General features: G+C 50.6%; 1 protein-coding gene across 1 annotated transcript; it reads left to right on the forward strand.

The window, feature by feature from the left end:
• Positions 1–1,446: 1,446 nt before the first annotated feature.
• KRT82 (keratin 82) lies at positions 1,447–14,163 on the forward strand. Its single transcript, XM_064285158.1, has 9 exons — positions 1,447–1,851; positions 3,647–3,855; positions 7,070–7,130; positions 7,861–7,956; positions 8,362–8,526; positions 11,379–11,504; positions 12,688–12,908; positions 13,323–13,354; positions 13,922–14,163. The coding sequence occupies exons 1-9, from the start codon at positions 1,447–1,449 to the stop codon at positions 14,161–14,163; spliced, it is 1,557 nt and encodes a 518-aa protein (XP_064141228.1).
• The last annotated feature ends 3,576 nt before the right edge of the window (positions 14,164–17,739 follow it).

The following is a 17,739-nucleotide window of genomic DNA, read 5'->3' on the forward strand; positions in this document are numbered from 1 at the left end:
ACAGAAGCCATAATAAGTACTGGCAGCCAGTTCCTGATTCCTAACTCAGGCTTCTTTTCCAGAGCAGCAGAGTATAGTGAAGTCAGAAAGAAGAGGACTGAGTTCCAGCCTTATCCCAGATAAACTGTGTGACTTTGGGAAGTTATATAACCACACTGCTCTTCAGCAAAAGTAACTATAGCATGGTATTGTCATAAGAATTAAATGAGACAATGGATGTAAAATGCCGAGTGTGGTCCCAGCACATAGTAAGAACCCAATAAATGGTGGTGGTGGTGTTGCTATTATTATTATTAGCTTGATTTTTGACTTGGAAAAAAAAATCACCGTGGAGAAGAGAAAGACCAGTCTGCCACAGCAGAGGTTTCACTGATGGGATTGATGAAAAGGAAGAGGAAAGAGAAGGAGGGAAGGGACTTTAAACACCTCCAGAAAGCTGTGCCTTTGACCTGGTGCTGGCGAGAAAGCCTGCAACCTACATCTACCTGAAAAATTTCTGAAGGCATCGGCGGTGCTCAGAGATGTTCTCAGGCCAGGCAAGGCTCTGTCTAGCTCACAGAGGCTTAGGAAGTTCTAGGAAGAAAGGGAAAGGAACAGGACGTGGAACTCCAGAGCTAACAGCTGAAGTCAATGCATGCTTCAGAGGGGCCCAAAAAGCCTTGAGGAGGAAGAGCACCCCTTCCTCCCCTCCCCTCCCCTCCAGCACAGCGCATCTTCTCTTGAGCACCTGCGCCACTTTTTTACTAAAACGCCCCAGAGAGAAGAGTCAATGCCTGGAGCCTGGCTACCCTCAGGAGCCCTGTTGGGAAATGGGGTAGCTCGGCCAGAGACAGGACCCCGCCTTCCTGAGGAAAGGCAGGTCCAGCGTGCTGTAGGAAGGCTTCTCCATCCCCAAAACTCTCCCTCTCTGGGAGCCTCTAGGGCCACCTAGTGGCCCATGGGGGGCACTTGGGTCTGGACATCCTCAGAAAAACATAAAAGCAGCCTCAGGGAAACAGAATATACTGAAGCCTTTCTTTTTTTTCTAATTTGCCCTCTAATCCCAGGATAGTCAAGGTGTATAATTCATGTTCCTCCCACCTCCCCTCCTACGAAGCAGCACAAAGTCTCAACTCTCCCTTTCCTTGAGGCTGAGCCACTGAGTACACCAAACACATCTGTCTGGTTGACCCGTTTCATCACCCGCATAAACAAGGAAGGGGGACAAAAAGGCCAGCTCTGGCCATTTGCTCCTCCTCTTTGCTACCCTAATTATCCACCTTGGCACTTAGCAACTGCCAGTATCCCAAGCTTATAAATCCAATTTAATGGCGATTTGGGGTTTGACCTAGCTCAGCCCTCCAATCCCCTACAAGATAAAAGGGGGAAAGCTGAGCAGGGACTTGATAATTCGTGCCTCCCATTCTCCTCTCCCGGGCACGCACCTCTCTGTCTCTCTCTTCTGCCATGTCGTGCCGCTCCTTCCAGCCGGGCTGCAGAAGTGGCAGTCGGAGCTTTAGCTCATGCACAGCTGTCATCCCCCGGACAGTGACCCATTACTCAGTGAGCAAGGGACCTTGCCGGCCTGGGGGTGGTGGGGGCCTCCGAGCCCTGGACTGCCTCAGCTCAAGGAGCCTGTGCAATGTGGGCTTTGGGAGGCCCCGGGTCACCTCCAGGTGTGGCCTGCCTGGTTTTGGGCACCGAGTTGGGGGCCCCTGTGGGCCTTCTCCTGGCATCACCCCTGTCACCATCAATGAGAGCCTACTGGTGCCACTCGAGCTGGAGATTGATCCAACTGTGCAGAAGGTGAAGAGGGATGAGAAGGAGCAGATCAAGTGCCTCAACAATCGCTTTGCATCCTTCATCAACAAGGTAAGAGGCCAGGGCCCAAATGGTCCAGGGCTGCAGGATGAGAGCCATTGCAGGGAACCTGGGTGTCTGATCCCAGAGCAGCAGGGAGACATTGACAATAGAGAAGTCAGGGTTTGTCCATTGGCTGCTCCTATAGTCCACAGCCACTAATTGTTGTAAGCTGGTTAGACCAGGCTCAACATAAAACATTTTTGTGGCCTTGTCCTTTTTTTAAGTATGTCATCTCTCTCTGGATATTATCTGATAAAGTTATTGAAGTTATCTAAGGTTAGACTACAAGAAGAACTTCCAAAGTAAGGAAAGAAATTACCAAAGAGGCAGCGAATTGTTCTCCCCGAAGAGGCTTTAAAACTACAGCCACATTCTGTGTGCCCCAGCCAGGTTGAGACCCCTGGGCATGGAGGCAGCGATGGGCACTGTGACACCAGAATTTGCCATCAGCTTAGACCTTGGATGAGCAAAATGTGGGGCAGTCTGAGCTAGGGGCACTAGGTGACTATCATCCAGGTTTGTCAACCTCAGAGCCACAGCTCTGAAAAGGCTATGGGAAGGGCAACACATTGCCTTAGAAAGCACCAAACTGGCCTGTCACTCTTCAGCTGTCCCCAGGGCCTGTCCACATGCCCCAGGGAAGCTCTTGGGATCAGGATACATGCCAAGGGCTGAGTAAGTGTTTCTGGTAACCTCAAGGTTTAGAGTAAAAACCTGGGCCCTGGTGCTGGCTCTCTACTATTATCCTGAGGGCCTCATGCAAGCAAGCCACTTCCTCTCAATTTCAGGGGCTCTACTGTGTGTGGGGGGGTGAGGGGTGGGGTCAACTGAAGAGGTAATGTGTCCTAAAGTGCTTCCAAAAGGAAATGATTTTAGTGAGATGGGCACTACTATACTTACAGTTTTGTTTTTAAAGCTCATTAAGTTCTGGTTGTAAACTCGTTCCAAAACACAGGCCCTGATGGTCAACAATGTCACAACCATCTTCTGTAAGGGTGGGAGCCTCCTGGTGATGTGGCTGTGGAGGAGAAGCAGGGCAACATTAGTTCTTCTGCTGCTTTTTTGAGAGACAGTGCACAATATGGAAAATCCCAGGGGGCGGACCGAAGATGGTGTTCTCTTTCCCAATGGCCATGGTCAGCTCACTCAGCTTTTCCTCGTCTGTTTCCAATCCACAAAAATAGAGGCAGTGGGCCAGCAGCTTCCGTGTTACTATGCTCTTGGCATTTTTTGGATGCAGCCATGCAGAATGTGGCAGAATAGGTGAAGATCTTAGAGTCCTAAGCCAAAACCCTTGATCTGACCTTTCCGCCTTGAGTTCCCCTGGGCTATAATAAAAGCAAGCCCCTACTCCCAAGTATAATATCATCATCTTACATTAGTATGAAGATTTGCAAAGTGCTTTCCCACACATGATCTCCAGTAGGAGTTGTAGGAAGCAAAGTAAGTTTGAAGGGATGGGGTGGCTTGGTCAAAACCACAAGGCTAGTGAGAGGCAGGCAGGCAGGACAGGAACATGGACCTGCCCCAGGCATCTTGGGACTGCACCCTTGCTATTACAACCTGCGGCCCCTGAATGGAAGGTGGGGGTCCTATAACCTCAGGCAGGGGAGACACAGAGGCAAATATCCTCAGGGGCCAGTATACACAGAGACCCTAATCTTTGCAAATTCTAGCACATTGGTGGTGGTGTGTTGGAAGAAAAGACATGGCCCCATTCCACTTCCCCCGCCACCATTTACTCTCTCCAAGCAAGCTCCCCAGGGTCCCTGCTTCCCCAGTAACATCACATTCTTGGCTGCAGGTACGGTTCCTGGAGCAGCAGAACAAGCTCCTGGAGACCAAATGGAACTTCCTGCAGCAGCAGAAGTGCTGCCAGAGCAACATTGAGCCCATCTTCGAGACCTACATCTGCACCCTCCGGAGACAGCTGGACTGTGTGGCCGGGGACCAAAGGAGGCTGGAGTCAGAGCTCTGCAGCCTCCAGGACGTTCTGGAGGGCTACAAGAAAAAGTGAGTCTTCCCATGAAGGGTGACATGAACATGGACTTCAGAGCCTGACAGAAAACATCATAAGCCAACCTGAGACCTAGGGCAAGCTGCATAAACAATTTGGACCTCAGTTTCTTCATCTATAAGATAGGAAGCCTAAAAGTTAATTCAATGATAGAACAACTAAGTGGGATAACACAAGCAGAGCATTTAATATACTGCCCATTTGTCACATGATGGTGTGGGTAGCTGCCAACAAGTTGGCCCTGACTCATGGTGACCCCATGCACAATGGAACAAAACACTGCCCTGTCCTGTGCCATCCCCATGATTGATTGCAGATCAAACCATTGTGACCCCTAGGGTTATCACTGTGACCCATAGGCTGATTTTCAGAAATAGGTTGCCAGGCCTTTCTTCCTAGTCCATCTTAGTCTGGAAGCTCTGCTGAAACCTGTCCAGCATCATAGCAACAAGCAGGCCTCTACTAACAGATGGGTGTTGGCAGCACTTGAGGTGCACCGAGCTCTGAAATTATACATTTCCATCTTTATCTCTCTTCCCACAACCCTGTCTAAATAAGGCCCTTATTTTCTCTCACTGTAAGCCAAATTCTTTCACCTGCCATTCCAGCCACGCCAGGTTTCTGCTGCAAACCACCTCTTCTGCCCTGTCTTATGTCAATCCCTCTGCAGATCCTGAGCTACTTCCTGTTCTCCAAGCAGATTCCCACACCTTTCTCCCCACAAGCTTTTCCTTCTGCTGTCCCTTCCTCCTGATAAGCCCTCTCTCTAATAAGCACGTCTTCATACCACTTGCAGGCTAACATGTTGTTGTTGTTAGTTGCCCTTCGGTTGACCCATGTGGCAACCCCATGTGTGCAGAGTAGAACTGTGGGTTTTCAAGGATGTAGCTTTTCAGAACCAGATGGCCAGGCCTGTCTTCCAAGGAGACTCTGAGTCTGTTTGAACTGCCAGACTTTCCACTAGCAGTCCAGTGCTTAACCATTCGCACCACTCATGGACTTCTGCAGGCTAATGTAGCTCATGTTTTCTCTCAAGCCCTGACTTCCAGCTTCCCAAATCCCTCACTGTCAACAACTGGAAATAATCACCTTCTGCTCTCAGTTCGGAAACCCTGGTGGCGTAGTGGTTAAGTGCTACAGCTGCTAACCAAAAGGTCAGCAGTTCAAATCCACCAGGTGCTCCTTGGAAACTCTATGGGGCAGTTCTACTCTGTCCTGTAGAGTCGCTATGAGTTGGAATCGACTCGAAAGCAACAGGTTTGGTTTTTGGTTTGGCTCTCAGTTCCCACAGCACTATCAAGTCTCTGTCTCCTTCTCTCTCCTCCCAGCTCTTCGTGGTTACATGTTACCCATCCTACTAGACTTGCCCTCCCCTAGGGCAAGCTCTAGGGTCTGATGCACAGCCTAGAGTGGGTAGCTGACATGCATATGTTAATGAAGGATGTGCAGGCAAGCAGAAACCAGTGTCTGCAAGAGGTTGAAACCCAGAAAAATGTCACCACAAGTCCTGGGGGACCCATCCTGGGCTAGTGACCCATTGGAGCGCACATTCACATGGGGAGGAGATGAGCCAAGCACATTTCCAGTGATGAGAAACGAGTGCAAATATATTGAGAGTAATGATTGATAAGGATGTGGGTCCATGGAGTGAAGCCAGGTGGGGGACGCCAGTGCAGCAAGTGTCAACTGTGTGCCTACCTGGTGCCAGACCCTGTGATGGTAGGTGTGGGTGTTTGAGAGAGGAAAAAGTCTGGCTCCTTCCTGCAAGATGCCCCAGTCCAGTATGCATGAACCACGCATGCTTGCACAGGGACAGCTACAATGTTGTTAAAAAAGCAGGAGGGGAGAGGAATTCCAAGGGAGGGAGAGAGCAGAAGGGACCCAAGAAAGCTTCCTGGAGGAGGTGCCATTTTCTTGGGACCTTGAAGGATAAGTTTCATTCCCACGGCTTCTTAGTAAGAGGGGTGTCCAGAGGAGACCCTGGGAAAGGAGAGGACAGAAGCAGATGACAAGAGTATATCAAATGAGAGAGACAACTCAGGCAAAACCTGTAACAGAGACAAGATGCAGGAAGGCCAAGGAACAGGAGAAGCGGGGAAGGAGGCTGGCCCCCCAGGTGAGAAGTAACTTTCTGAGGAGTAAGTAGCAAAGTAAGACAAAAAATGGTTAGGAGACATTGTTTGCTGCTCAAGCTGAGGACTTCAGATTTTAAAAGCAGGGCAGTAAGGGAAGGGTGAGATCAAAACGGTATTTTAACAATAATAGCAAACACACAGTACCTACTCCCTGCCAGACACTGTCCTAGTGCTTTGCAGATACTAACTCACGTGATAAATTAACTCACAACAGATCTGTGAGACAGGTACTCTGTGAACAGGTACCTGGCTGTCCTCGTTCTGCAGATGGGGCGCAGAGAGGTTAGGTACCTTACCTAAAGTCACAAAACTAGCAAGTGACAGAGCTGGAATCCAAACCCAGGCTATCCAGCTCCAACGTCCACTGCCAGAGCCTCAGCAGTGCTCTTCGTCAGGAAGCACAGTGAAGCTTGCAATGGATCAAGGTCACTCATCAAACTGAGTCATTCTGAACCCCGGGAACCTGATTTCCTCACCTTGGGAGCAGTGAGTAGGCCGAGGAGTTCCTTCGGAGCCTAGGAAAGAGTTGAGCAGCCTCTGTGGGCCTGGTAAAGTGAGTAATTGCTACCTCTGCAACTGAAATGCCAGGGGTGGGCCAGCTCAGAACCTCCCGGTGAGGAGTGGGATGGGGTCTGTGGGAAATTCAGCGACCGCAGTCAACTCTCAGAACAACTCCAAAGAGGCAGAGCTGTGCCAGCAGCAGCCAGCGAGCTTTCCTCCACCTTCCCAGAGGAAACAGCTAGATGAAGTAGGCTTCCTCAGCAGAAAGATCTAATGAAGTAGCTTTAAGAAGGACTTTCCAGGGGATGATTCATCACAAGAACAGGCTACTGGGGGAAGAAGGTAAACTTGAAAATTGGCTAATGAGAGGCTGTGGTGATAATCATCTGTCTTGAATGGAGGGAGGGGGCTAGAGGTGCCCAGAAACACGTGGCTAGGCCTGGTGACCCCTTAGGCCTTCAGTCAGAGACAGGCACATTTGGAACCTAAAGACCTCTTCCCTCAGGCCTGAAACCAGGCCTTTTCCAAATTCCACAAGCCCAACTCAAATATTTCTTTCTCCTCAACCCTCCAGGTATGAAGAGGAGCTCTCCCTGAGACCCTGTGCCGAGAATGAGTTTGTCGCCTTGAAGAAGGTGAGGGGGAATGGGGCAGAGTGGGAGAAGACCCAATGCCCTGGCACAGCTGGCCTAGGACAATCAGCCCCTAGACTGTGTCTGAAAGTGTCTGTTGCTCACCTACCCGCAAAATGGTCTCTCCCCACTCAGACTCCTGTGCCAGCCCCACTGCCCCCCAGAAAAGGGAAGTCAGCTCCTCCCACCCCTTGTAAGGGGGCAGTGATTGATCTGGCCTCAACCTCCCAACTCACTTGGGCCAAAGCAGGTTAAGAGTGGTGTCTACACCTGCCCGAGAAGTGGAGACGTGGTAATCCCAGATCAAAAATAAAACAAAATCTCTGACAGAAACACCCCAAGATGAAAAGGGTCGTGATGATTCCTTAGACAGATACATTGCCAGATATTTCTAGGCCTGAACTCCACAAAGTGAGCTCTGAGGAACCACAGTCAAGGTTCTTTTAAGGCCATGCTCCCTTCAGATCCTTCCCCATCAGGGTTCCAGGCCACAGCCTGGGGTCCTGGGGCTGAGGACCTCCCTGCCCCCTCCCCCCCGCCTTGGTTCTGTCACCCTTTCACTTCTACATGGGTCTAAATGAGGAAAGAGGACCAGAACCTGCCACCTGCCACCAGCTGGCCTGGGAGGGGGCACTGGCTGGTAGAAGGTGGCTTTTTGAGGCAAGCTTGCTGGTAGCCAGACCACAGCCAGTGCCCCAGCCCCAGGTTATGGTCTGTCACTGCTCTGCCACAGGATGTAGACACAGCCTTCCTGATGAAGGCTGACCTGGAGACGAACGTGGAGGCTCTGCTCCAGGAGATCGACTTCCTGAAAGGCCTGTATGAGGAGGTACCTGCTACCAGGCTGTCCACCAGGTGGTCAGTCTGTGCCAATCCCAAGGGAGCAATGGGATGGGAACACCCCTGCCCAAGGGTACATTTCCAGGCTAGCAGACTTAAAAATGACTATGTAACAAAATCAGCGGGGACAAAGGTTCTCAGGCAATGAGACTCCCAGAAGGTGGATCTTTCAGACCTGGGCTCTCAGGCCCCTTTGGGAAAGTTTCCATGGGACTCAGTGTAACTAGGCAGTGAGGACGAGGAGTAAGCTGATGACTGAGGCCCAGAATGGCTGTAGTAAAGTCCGGTGCAGATCTGTCACCCAAAGGTCAAAGCAGGTGCTCCCCCTTTCCCGGTTTCCCTCCCCCTTTATCCTCAAAGAGCTCACTCATCCTCCCCCGGGGTCCTCCCCCAGGAGATCTGCCTGCTCCAGTCTCAGATCTCAGAGACCTCGGTCATTGTGAAAATGGACAATAGCAGAGAGCTGGACATGGACAGCATCATCGCCGAGATCAAAGCCCAGTACGACGACATTGCCAGCCGCAGCAAAGCTGAAGCCGAGGCCTGGTACCAGTGCCGGGTGAGGCTCAGGGAGTGAGAGGTGGGCGGGAAGTGACCCCAGACCTGCTCCCCCAGAAAGCAATGAGAAGCTAATGAGGGCCATGCCACACCACAGTGACAGGTAACCACATAAACCCCACCCCTGTTGTTGCTGCTGGTCCCAAGGCCAGGTCCCTGCAGAGCACGTGGGAGGGGACCCCACAGACAGCCTAGACCTGTCATTAGTGTGTCATGGGCACCCAGCATTTTTTACATGCAGACTCACCAGAGGTACTGGCTCCAGGCCTGGCCTCTAAGCAACAGTCAATAAATACTAATTGTTGATGAGGCCAAAGAGGGCTCTGGGCTTCCAGGCGTGGGAGGTGGCTGGTGACATGGGGTGGTTACTAATGCAGCAAAAATAGTGATTAAGGTGGCCCAGAGTTAGGTAATTAGGGGCTTGCTAGCAGGGCAGGGGTGTCCCTGGAGGCAAGTGGATCTAGCAAATTGTCATCTCAGTTTCATCTGCCCTGCTTGTGGAAGGTACCGCGCGTGTGTTCAGTCATTTGCGCATTCATTCATCCAGCTGTTGTTTATATCAAAAACCAAACCCATGGCTGTCAAGTTGATTCCAACTCATAGCAACCCTATAGGACAGAGTAGAACTGCCCCACAGAGTTTCCAAGAAGCGCCTAGTGGATTCAAACTGCCGACCTTTTGGTTAGCAACCATAGCACTCAACCACTATGCCACCAGGGTTTCCAAGCGTTTATCAATCAGCCATTAAATGCCAAGTGCAGTTCCAGATGCTTGAGATCCAGCAGGGGACAGAACAGACACAGTCCCTGTCTTGTGTCACTTTCATTCTGGAGGCAGGAGAGACAGGCAATAAACCAAATCAATAAATGCAACAGGTGTGTTTTAGACACTGTGTGCTATGGGGACAATAAATCAGGGTAAAGGTTAGGGGGTGGTACAGAGTATAATTTTCAATAGAGAGGTCAGGGAAGCATGGCCTTGCTGAGGACTGTGGCCCTGAGAGGATATGAAGACTCAGACATTCCCTGTCCTCAAGGAGACTGGGGGAGGGAGGCAGAGGTAGGAGGGAAGAAGGATGTGTGTAAGCAACCAAACCAAAATACAAGGTAGCATGAAATGATTGCTAAAGCAAGCAGCAGGCAGCAGGCAGCAGGCTGTGGCAATGATGGCAGAACAACAAATCATGTTTGGATCTTGAAGGACAAGTAGATTTCAATAAGCATAGACTAGAGGGCGGGTGGTCAGGCTGAGGAGCAGCAGGAGCCAGGAGGGGGAAGCATGGACGTACACAGCTGAGGTCCCTGGAGTGTGATATTCTATGAAAGAGATCAGGCCCAGAGGTACCCATGGACAGATCACAGGTCTGCAGAGCTATGCTAAGGACTTTGAACTTTTTTTCTGAAGTCAGTGGGTCTCACCGCCCAGGGAGAATCCCAAGTGATGCTCTATCCATTTTCTAGAGGTGCATGGTGATCAAAAGTAGCAAACCCTGGCCTGGAGTCAACTCCTGGCCCTTCCACAGCCAGGTTTCACCCTAGCAGGCCCTTCCTCAGATTGCCTTCCTGGACCACCCATGAGTCAGGTAGTCTCAACCTCATTTTCCCATCCTCCTAAATCAGATAGGATCAGAAAGGCAACTCTAATAATTAAGGACTGTACTTAGTTGTGAGGATCAGAAATCAAACCATAGTTAAAACAAATTAGGTTTTTACTTTTTTCTCAAATAACTTGAAGTACAGAAATAGATTACTAGAGATGGCATGGTGGTTCTCCGATGCTATCAGGAACCCAGGCTCCTTCTAGATTTCCATCATCCTTAACATATATGTTCATCCTCATGGCTGCCTCATGTCCCCAAATGGCTGCAATATCTCTAATCTCACATACTCATTCCGTGCAGGAATAAGGAGAACAGAGGGCAGAAGAAACATGCCAGCTGAGTCATCCTCAACATTAAAGAGTTTCCCTGGAAGCCCTACACAGCAATGTCTCTAGTTCTGACTGGCAAGTCCTCCATAGCTGCAAGGAAGGCTGAGAAATAAATCTTTTATCTGGGCTTACTGCCACCCCAAACAAAAGCAGTGTTCTTTTTTAAGAAGAAGGGGAGAGTAGATATTGTTTAGACAACTTCAGGGTCTCCTACGGTAACCAAATAACAAAAGAGCTAAAGAGAGTGACTTTGTGATTAATTCTTATTTGGGATTTTCTGTGCAATATGTTCCCATCCATTATATACAGAAAATCTAGAGTTGGACAATTTTTAAAAATACATAAATGTAAACTATAACACTTATTACACAGAAATTGTTTTCAGAGTACAAAAGTTTTTAAAAAGATAGGACATAACATTGCATTTTGTTTTCAGAGAGAACATTAAAATGTACTCACCTCAGTGGGCATATATGGCCTGACCTCAGTTCTTGATCAGTTAGGTGTCCCAGGCTGAGCTCAGAAACCCCTTCCAAAGTCCAGAGGGACATCTAAAAGAGAGACCCAGCCTTGGGAGACTACTGGTCTCTGGGACAGAGAAAATAGGATGAGACATTGAGAAAAGCATGAGCAACAGAAAAGCTAAACAGAGAAGAGGGGGTCTTGGAGCTTGGACGCAGGGATGCAAGGTGAGAAAGGACGGTAAGGAGCACCCTATGCAAGGTCACTGAAATTGGCCAGAAACGGAGAGGAGACAGGAGCAAAATAGGCATAAGAATTCTGAGAGCACCTGAGCCAGGATCCCTGGAGAAGGGACACAGGGCACCTAAGCTAGGATCACTATAGAAGGGAGTCGGGTCAGTGAGGGAGAGAGGATATTCCAAGTGTGGGGGCCTGGGGTTCTGACCTCCCCTGTCCTGACAGTATGAGGAGCTGAGAATGAGAGCTGGGAACCACTGTGACAGCCTCCGCAACCACAAGAATGAGATCCTGGAAATGAACAAGCTGATTCAACGGTTGCAGCAAGAAATTGAGAATGTCAAAGCCCAGGTGAGGCCAGGGAAGACCTTGCTGCTCTGAGAACCCATCAGAGGCTGATCCGCTGTCTGGGCCATGTGGGGCAGGCCTAGCACTCCCTGGGTGTAAGTGCTGAGGAAGAGGGAACAGACTTGTGCTGTCTTGCTTAGGAGGAAGTGAGCCCCTTCTTCAGAAGAACTGACCTGTGTCAGGATGAGCAGCCTCAGGAGAGTGAGGTCCCCAACAGAGGCTAGGTGACCTACCGTCAAAGATGAAATAGCAAGGGTGCTTCACGTGATGGGAGTATAGAAAAGATAGTCTCCATGGTCCTTTCCAACCCCCCCCCAAAAAAAACAACCAAACCCATTGCCATTGAGTCAATTCCAACTCACAGTCGGCCTATGAGACAGAGTAGAACTGCCCCATAGGGCTTCCAATGAGCAGCTGGTGGATTCAAACTGCTGACCTTTATGGTTGGCAACCAACCTCTTAACCACTGTGCTGCCAGGGATCCAACCCAAAGACTCTGTAATTCTCTTATCTTGAAATTCAAGGTGACTCTGAGGAGTTCAGGAAACCAGACCCACTCTATTCTCCAAGACTAGTGAAGACCAACCAAAAAAACAAAACCTACTGCCATCAAGTCGGTTCTGACTCATAGCAACCCTATAGGACAGAGTAGAACTGCCCCATAGAGTTTCCAAGGAGCGCCTGGCAGATTTGAACTGCCGACCTCTTGGTTAACAGCTGTAGCACTTAACCACTAAGACACCAAGGTTTCCTAGTGAAGACCAGAGACACTTAAAACCTACTAACCTCAAAGAAATTGCTCAGCACATCCAAGAAGGAAATCTCAGATCCCCTTGAAGTGTTATAGACAGGAGAACCAAAACCAAACCAAACCCACTGCTGTCGAGTTGATTCTGACTCATAGCGACCCTATAGGACAGAGTAGAACTGCCCCATAGAGTTTCCAAGGAGCACCTGGTGGATTTGAACCACCAACCTGGAGCACTTAACCACTACGCCACCAGGGTTTCCATAGACATGAGAGCGGGTCCCAATTCCCTGGAGAAACTATGTCACAATCCTAGGATGAAACCCACAGCAGATTTGAGTCTGGCATGTAAACATCACCATGTCCTCTCTGCTCTTCTGAGAGCCTGTTCAGGACTCCAGGGGCCCCCATAATACTTTTCTGCACCCTCTCCCCCAGCGCTGCAAACTTGAGGGTGCCATAAACGAGGCAGAGCAGCAGGGCGAGGCAGCCCTCAGTGATGCCAAGTGCAAGCTGGCCGGGCTGGAGGAGGCCCTGCAGAAGGCCAAGTGGGACATGACCTGCCTGCTCAAGGAGTATCAGGAGGTGATGAACTCCAAACTGGGCCTGGACATCGAGATCGCCACCTACAGGCGCCTGCTGGAGGGCGAGGAGCACAGGTGGGTTCAGTGAGGGGAGGTTAGTCAAGGATGGGTACCAGTTGTGTGTATTGCCCATCCCTCTGGGTGCTGCTGCTGCTGCTACCCAGCCCACAGTCATCGAGAATCCAAACCTGCACAGAGTCCACAGCCCTCATAATTACGTGGTCCATGGTAAGGGCCTCTAAGAAGCCCTGCTGGCGCAGGGGTTAAGTACTCAGGTGCTAATCAAAAGGTCGGCAGTTCAAACCCACCAGCCGCTCCTCAGGAAACCAATGGGGCAGTTCTACTCTGTCCTACAGGGTCACTACAAGTCAGAATCAACTCAACAGCAATGGGTATGGTGCAGGCAGGAGAAGGGGAGATGCAAACGCATATCTGCCTTGCTCTGTTTGATGCTGTTCCTTTTGTGTCTTCTTTTTCTCTTATCCCCAGGCTCTGCGAAGGTATTGGGCCCGTGAATATCTGTAAGTAGACGAGCCATGCTCCAAGGGCTCTGGCGGGGTGTTGGAGGTTGATCAGGCCAACATACACAGCCCACACCATCCCTGCCTGGGCCTTTGCAGGCCCCCAACCCCAAAAGAAGAACTCTGTCTGCCAGGAGTTCCTGGTCTGATGGCGTGCTCCCTCCAAGCTATCTTTTGGGGGTCAGAACTAGGAGCAGATACTTAGCATGGTTTTAGTGCTTCAAGGCCCGCAAGCTGCAAGGAACCATGCCAACAAGGGGACACTTTTCTGGAGAAAGGGAATTTGAAGCAGGCTCAGCAAAGAGGGACGAGGCAAGTAGAAACAGAGAGGGGTGACCCAGATAACAGGACCAGCCTTGCCAAGTCTCCAGGGAAAGGCACGTGGGGAACTTCTAGACACTTTATGTGGCCGGAGTGGGAGACATGGACTTTGGTAGCTGGGATTGGGAGTGTTGTTAGAGGTGAGTGGCAACAGGTGGAGGCCATGGCCTGGCTGAGACATTTCAGGCCAGACACCGCTAGTGCCACGTGGTGCCGGGCCCTGAGCACCCCTTCCTCCTCCCACAGCCGTGAGCAGCTCCAAAGGTGCTGTCCTATACAAGCCCTGTGTAGTCAGCACACCCATGCTGAGGACCGAGTACAGTCCAGGGGGCACCAGCGTCCCGCAGAGCAGTGGTGGCTGTAGCATCGTGGGCACCGGTGAACTCTCTGTCTCCTGCGAGCCCCAGGGAATACCGGGCTGTGCGAGCGGGCGCCGCTCCAGCATGAAGCCAGGGGCTGGCGGTGGCTCCTCCAGCCACAAATGTTAGCCCCTCCCTAGAGGCTTGAAGCCCAGGGAACAGGGCCCCACCACCCTGGTCCCGGATTTGTACTTCCATTGGAGCTGAAGACAAAGATATTCCAAAATCCCCATCTCCCTGTATTAACTCCAGGTTTCCCTTGGTTTTCACTGGGAGCAGCCCCTCAGTGCACCCATATCTTAGCTATGTGCAGAGCCTGAGTTAGGCTCTGATGGTGGGGGTGGGCTGCAGAGAAAGATAATGCATCTCCCGTGTCTCCTGGACTGGTGACAGTCCAGCCCTAGTGTGGCCAAGAGAATAGCTGCCCCCAACTACTTCTCTTCCAGAAGAGAAGACCTGCTTTGTGGATGATCCTATAGAAGTTTCCCCCACAAGGCCAGCTTCCTCTGCCCCAGGAGGCTCCCCACTCCACCTTATCTCCCGCTGTCTTGCAGCGTAAGAAAAGCAAAATTTTTTAATGCCCACCTGAAGCACATACTATTAAAAATACCACTGTCAAAAGGAGACACTCCAAATCCCATTCTGAATTCCAAAGCTAAAAACCACAATTTCGGGATCACTGCCAATGTTCCTGTCAGCACAGGGAATAGAGAGGTGGTCTCTGGGCACTAGCTTTGCCTGCTCAGGTCTGTTGAACTCACACTATGAAAAGGAGTCCTTTTCCTGAGCCCACACTGGCAGCTGCCAGAGGGAGGCTCCCTGGAAAATGCCCAGAACAAAGGGCAAGAGGACGTGGAATATTTCCTGGAGAGACAGGATCAAAAGCTGAAATTATTTGCTTAATGGAATCAAGCCCTTTCCCCTCCCCTACTCCTGTGACTAGCCACCCGGTTCCTGCTCCCTCTTTCTTTAGTTTCTCTTGGTTTGGGTCTGATATGAACGTGTTTTCCTCACTACACGAATGCGCGGCTGCCCCAGCTGACTTGTGGGTTCTGGCTCTGAGGAGTTCACCTGACTGAGGTGGGCCCCGCCCACAACGCTGCATCATGCAGAAGCCCCTCCCATCAGGCATCCAAGGTTTCAGCCTTGATCAGCTTCTGGGCTTTTCTGTTCCAATAAACTGACTTTGGGTCACAGGCTACAGGAATCAGGATTATTCAGCCTGCACTGGGGGTGCATTGAGGCTGAGGGGGAACAGATAAGCAGCCTTTGGTGGATGGGGGGTTAGGTAGTGGAAATAAAGGCTGTTATAGAAAGGGGAAAGCTACATATGAATGATTTGCAAGTGGCCTGTGGAATAAATATGGGTCGTAAAAATCACTCTGAACACCCAAGTCGCTTGTCACATAAAAACCACACACCTACTGCACAGAGGCCTCCTCACATGTCCTAGAAAAAATCCTGGGTGCACCCTTATGGCGTCTACTGTACTTAAAACACCAGCTGCCGTGGAGGCAACTCCAACTCCTAGCAACCCCACGTGTGTCAGAGTAGAAGGGTGCTCCATAAGGCTTCCAAGACCAATATTTTGGAAATAGCTCACCAGGCTTTTCTTCCAAGGCACTAGTAGGTGGACTCCAACCTTTCAGTTGGCAGTTGTTTGCACCACCTAGGCACTCCATGTCAATTCTTAGCAGCCCCCAAGTCCTGGGCTCTGCCTCCCCACTCCCTGTCCATCTCCATATCTGGACAGCCCCTGCCAGAGAAAGCAGTCAAGATGGGCAGTAGCTGGTGAAAGATGAAGACCAGGACACTCCAATCTCCCTTTTCCTCTTGTTGTTAGTTGTTGTTGAGTGGATTCCAACTCATGGAGACCCCGTGTGTTCAGAGTAGAATTGTTCCATAGGGTTCTCAAGGCTGTGACCTTTCAGGAGTTGATCACCAGGCCTGGCTCCTGCGGAGTCTCTGGGTAGGTTCAGACCTCCAGCCTTTCAGCTAGCAGTCGAGCACTTAGCCATTTGCACCAGCCAGGGACTCCCTCTCCTCTTGGCGGGGGATCCCAAGTCCTGGGTTCTGCCTCCCTACTCCCAGTCCATTCTCGGTACCTGGACAGCCCTGGCTTGGGGGAAGCAATTGAGGTGAAACCCAGCTGGCAAAGGAGAAGGACCAGGACACTCCAGTCTCCTCTTAGAGAGCCCAAAGACCTAGAGACAAGACCTGGTCAGCAGCGGCTCCACCATCTGCGAGGCACAGATTCCCCTCCCTGATGCCTCCCCATCCCCCAACACTACCTACCCTTCCTCAGGGGCTCTCTTCCCTTTGTGGGCACCTCTCCTGAGAGTTGGGGTACAACCTCCAATCCCAGAGCCCTATGCTGAGCATCTATTGTGTGCCAAGTCCTGTGTTAGAGACCGGTGTTACAGACAGAGGTGACTTAGACAGTCTCTGAACCCTGGAAGGACTCTCAGCCTCGTGGAGGAGTCATAAACAACAAGTGCTAAAGAGGATGGGAGTGACCATGAAAAGCCACTGACGATTAAGCCTGCGAAAAGGGGTCACAGAGAAGACTGAAAGGGAACCTAGAGTTACAGATTCATGGGCAGCATTCAGAAGAGCCTACTCATTCAGTTTTTCATTCACTCAATATATATTTAATTGAGCACCTGCTATGGATCTGGTCACCCACGGGCTTGCGACACAGTGGTGGACAAGACAACCCCAGGCAGGGCTGACTACTCCAGTAAGCAGAGCAGACACAGTGCCTAGAACCAATGATACTTTTAAAGGCCCACAAAAATGTTTTAATTTTAGTTTCCTTCAAAATCAGAATTTAAAATTATATATAATAACTAATGTAAATAATGAATAACATATAATAATGAATTCAGCCTAGACTATATTTGTCTTTATACCAATGCAGGTGTAAAATGTCATTTTTAATATATGTTATGGAGGAAGGAGTCCACAGAAGACAAACTGTGCAACCCACACCTCGTGAAGCTCCCAATCCAGCAAGGAATACAGACCTGGAACCTGAGATCACTGATGTGAGGGTGCTTGTGGAAGGGCATGACAAAGGGCCATGAGGACATAGACAAGGGTGCCACCTTAGTCATGGGAATCAGGACACTCTCCAGCAGCAGGACAGGCAAGTCTGAATCCTGAGGATGGTGGAGGTCTGGGCAAGGGAGCAGCCACTGTGAGCCAGAGTGCAGAGCCGTGCCCAGGACAGCTGAAAGCGTGTGTGACTGAAGGAATCACATGCAGCCACTGGTTACAGAGGGAAGGCAACTTGGGTCCTCAGAGCCTTGGTGCCCCTTGAAACCACTCTGGACCTGACCCTAGAGCCTGCTAAGCTCCCTGCTGGTTAAAAACTCAAAGCTCTGCAGACAACAAGGGTGATCTAGCCTAGAGTTGGCAGAAACAGAGATTCCAAAGAGACGCCCATCTCTATGACCTACTGGGGTTTTCTGACTAACTAAGGAGTCAAGCAGGAGAGGGAAAGGAGACTCCTGCCACCTTCCTCCAAGGTAGGCTCCAGGCCTGGCAGCCATCCACGGGGGACTTCACATTCCAGAGTGCCTGGGAGTCTACTGAGTGTATGCTTGGGAGGGAAGGCTGTTTGGAGCCATCCATCAAGCCCTGCTCATTCCATTAGTGGGGGGTATCCCATCCCAGTCCTGGACCCATTTTAGAGGCATCCAG

Source organism: Loxodonta africana, chromosome 4 (assembly GCF_030014295.1).
Source record: "Loxodonta africana isolate mLoxAfr1 chromosome 4, mLoxAfr1.hap2, whole genome shotgun sequence".
NCBI classification, from domain to species: Eukaryota; Metazoa; Chordata; class Mammalia; order Proboscidea; family Elephantidae; genus Loxodonta; species Loxodonta africana.

What these genes read in the sequence shown, in the direction of transcription:
- KRT82 (XM_064285158.1), top strand. Translation starts at nt 1,447, where the DNA reads ATGTCGTGCCGCTCCTTCCAGCCGGGCTGCAGAAGTGGCAGTCGGAGC. An exon ending in CTGGAGGGCTACAAGAAAAA is followed by an intron (nt 3,856 to 7,069) that starts GTGAGTCTTCCC and finishes TCAACCCTCCAG; the next exon opens with GTATGAAGAGGAGCTCTCCC. An exon ending in TGAAAGGCCTGTATGAGGAG is followed by an intron (nt 7,957 to 8,361) that starts GTACCTGCTACC and finishes GTCCTCCCCCAG; the next exon opens with GAGATCTGCCTGCTCCAGTC.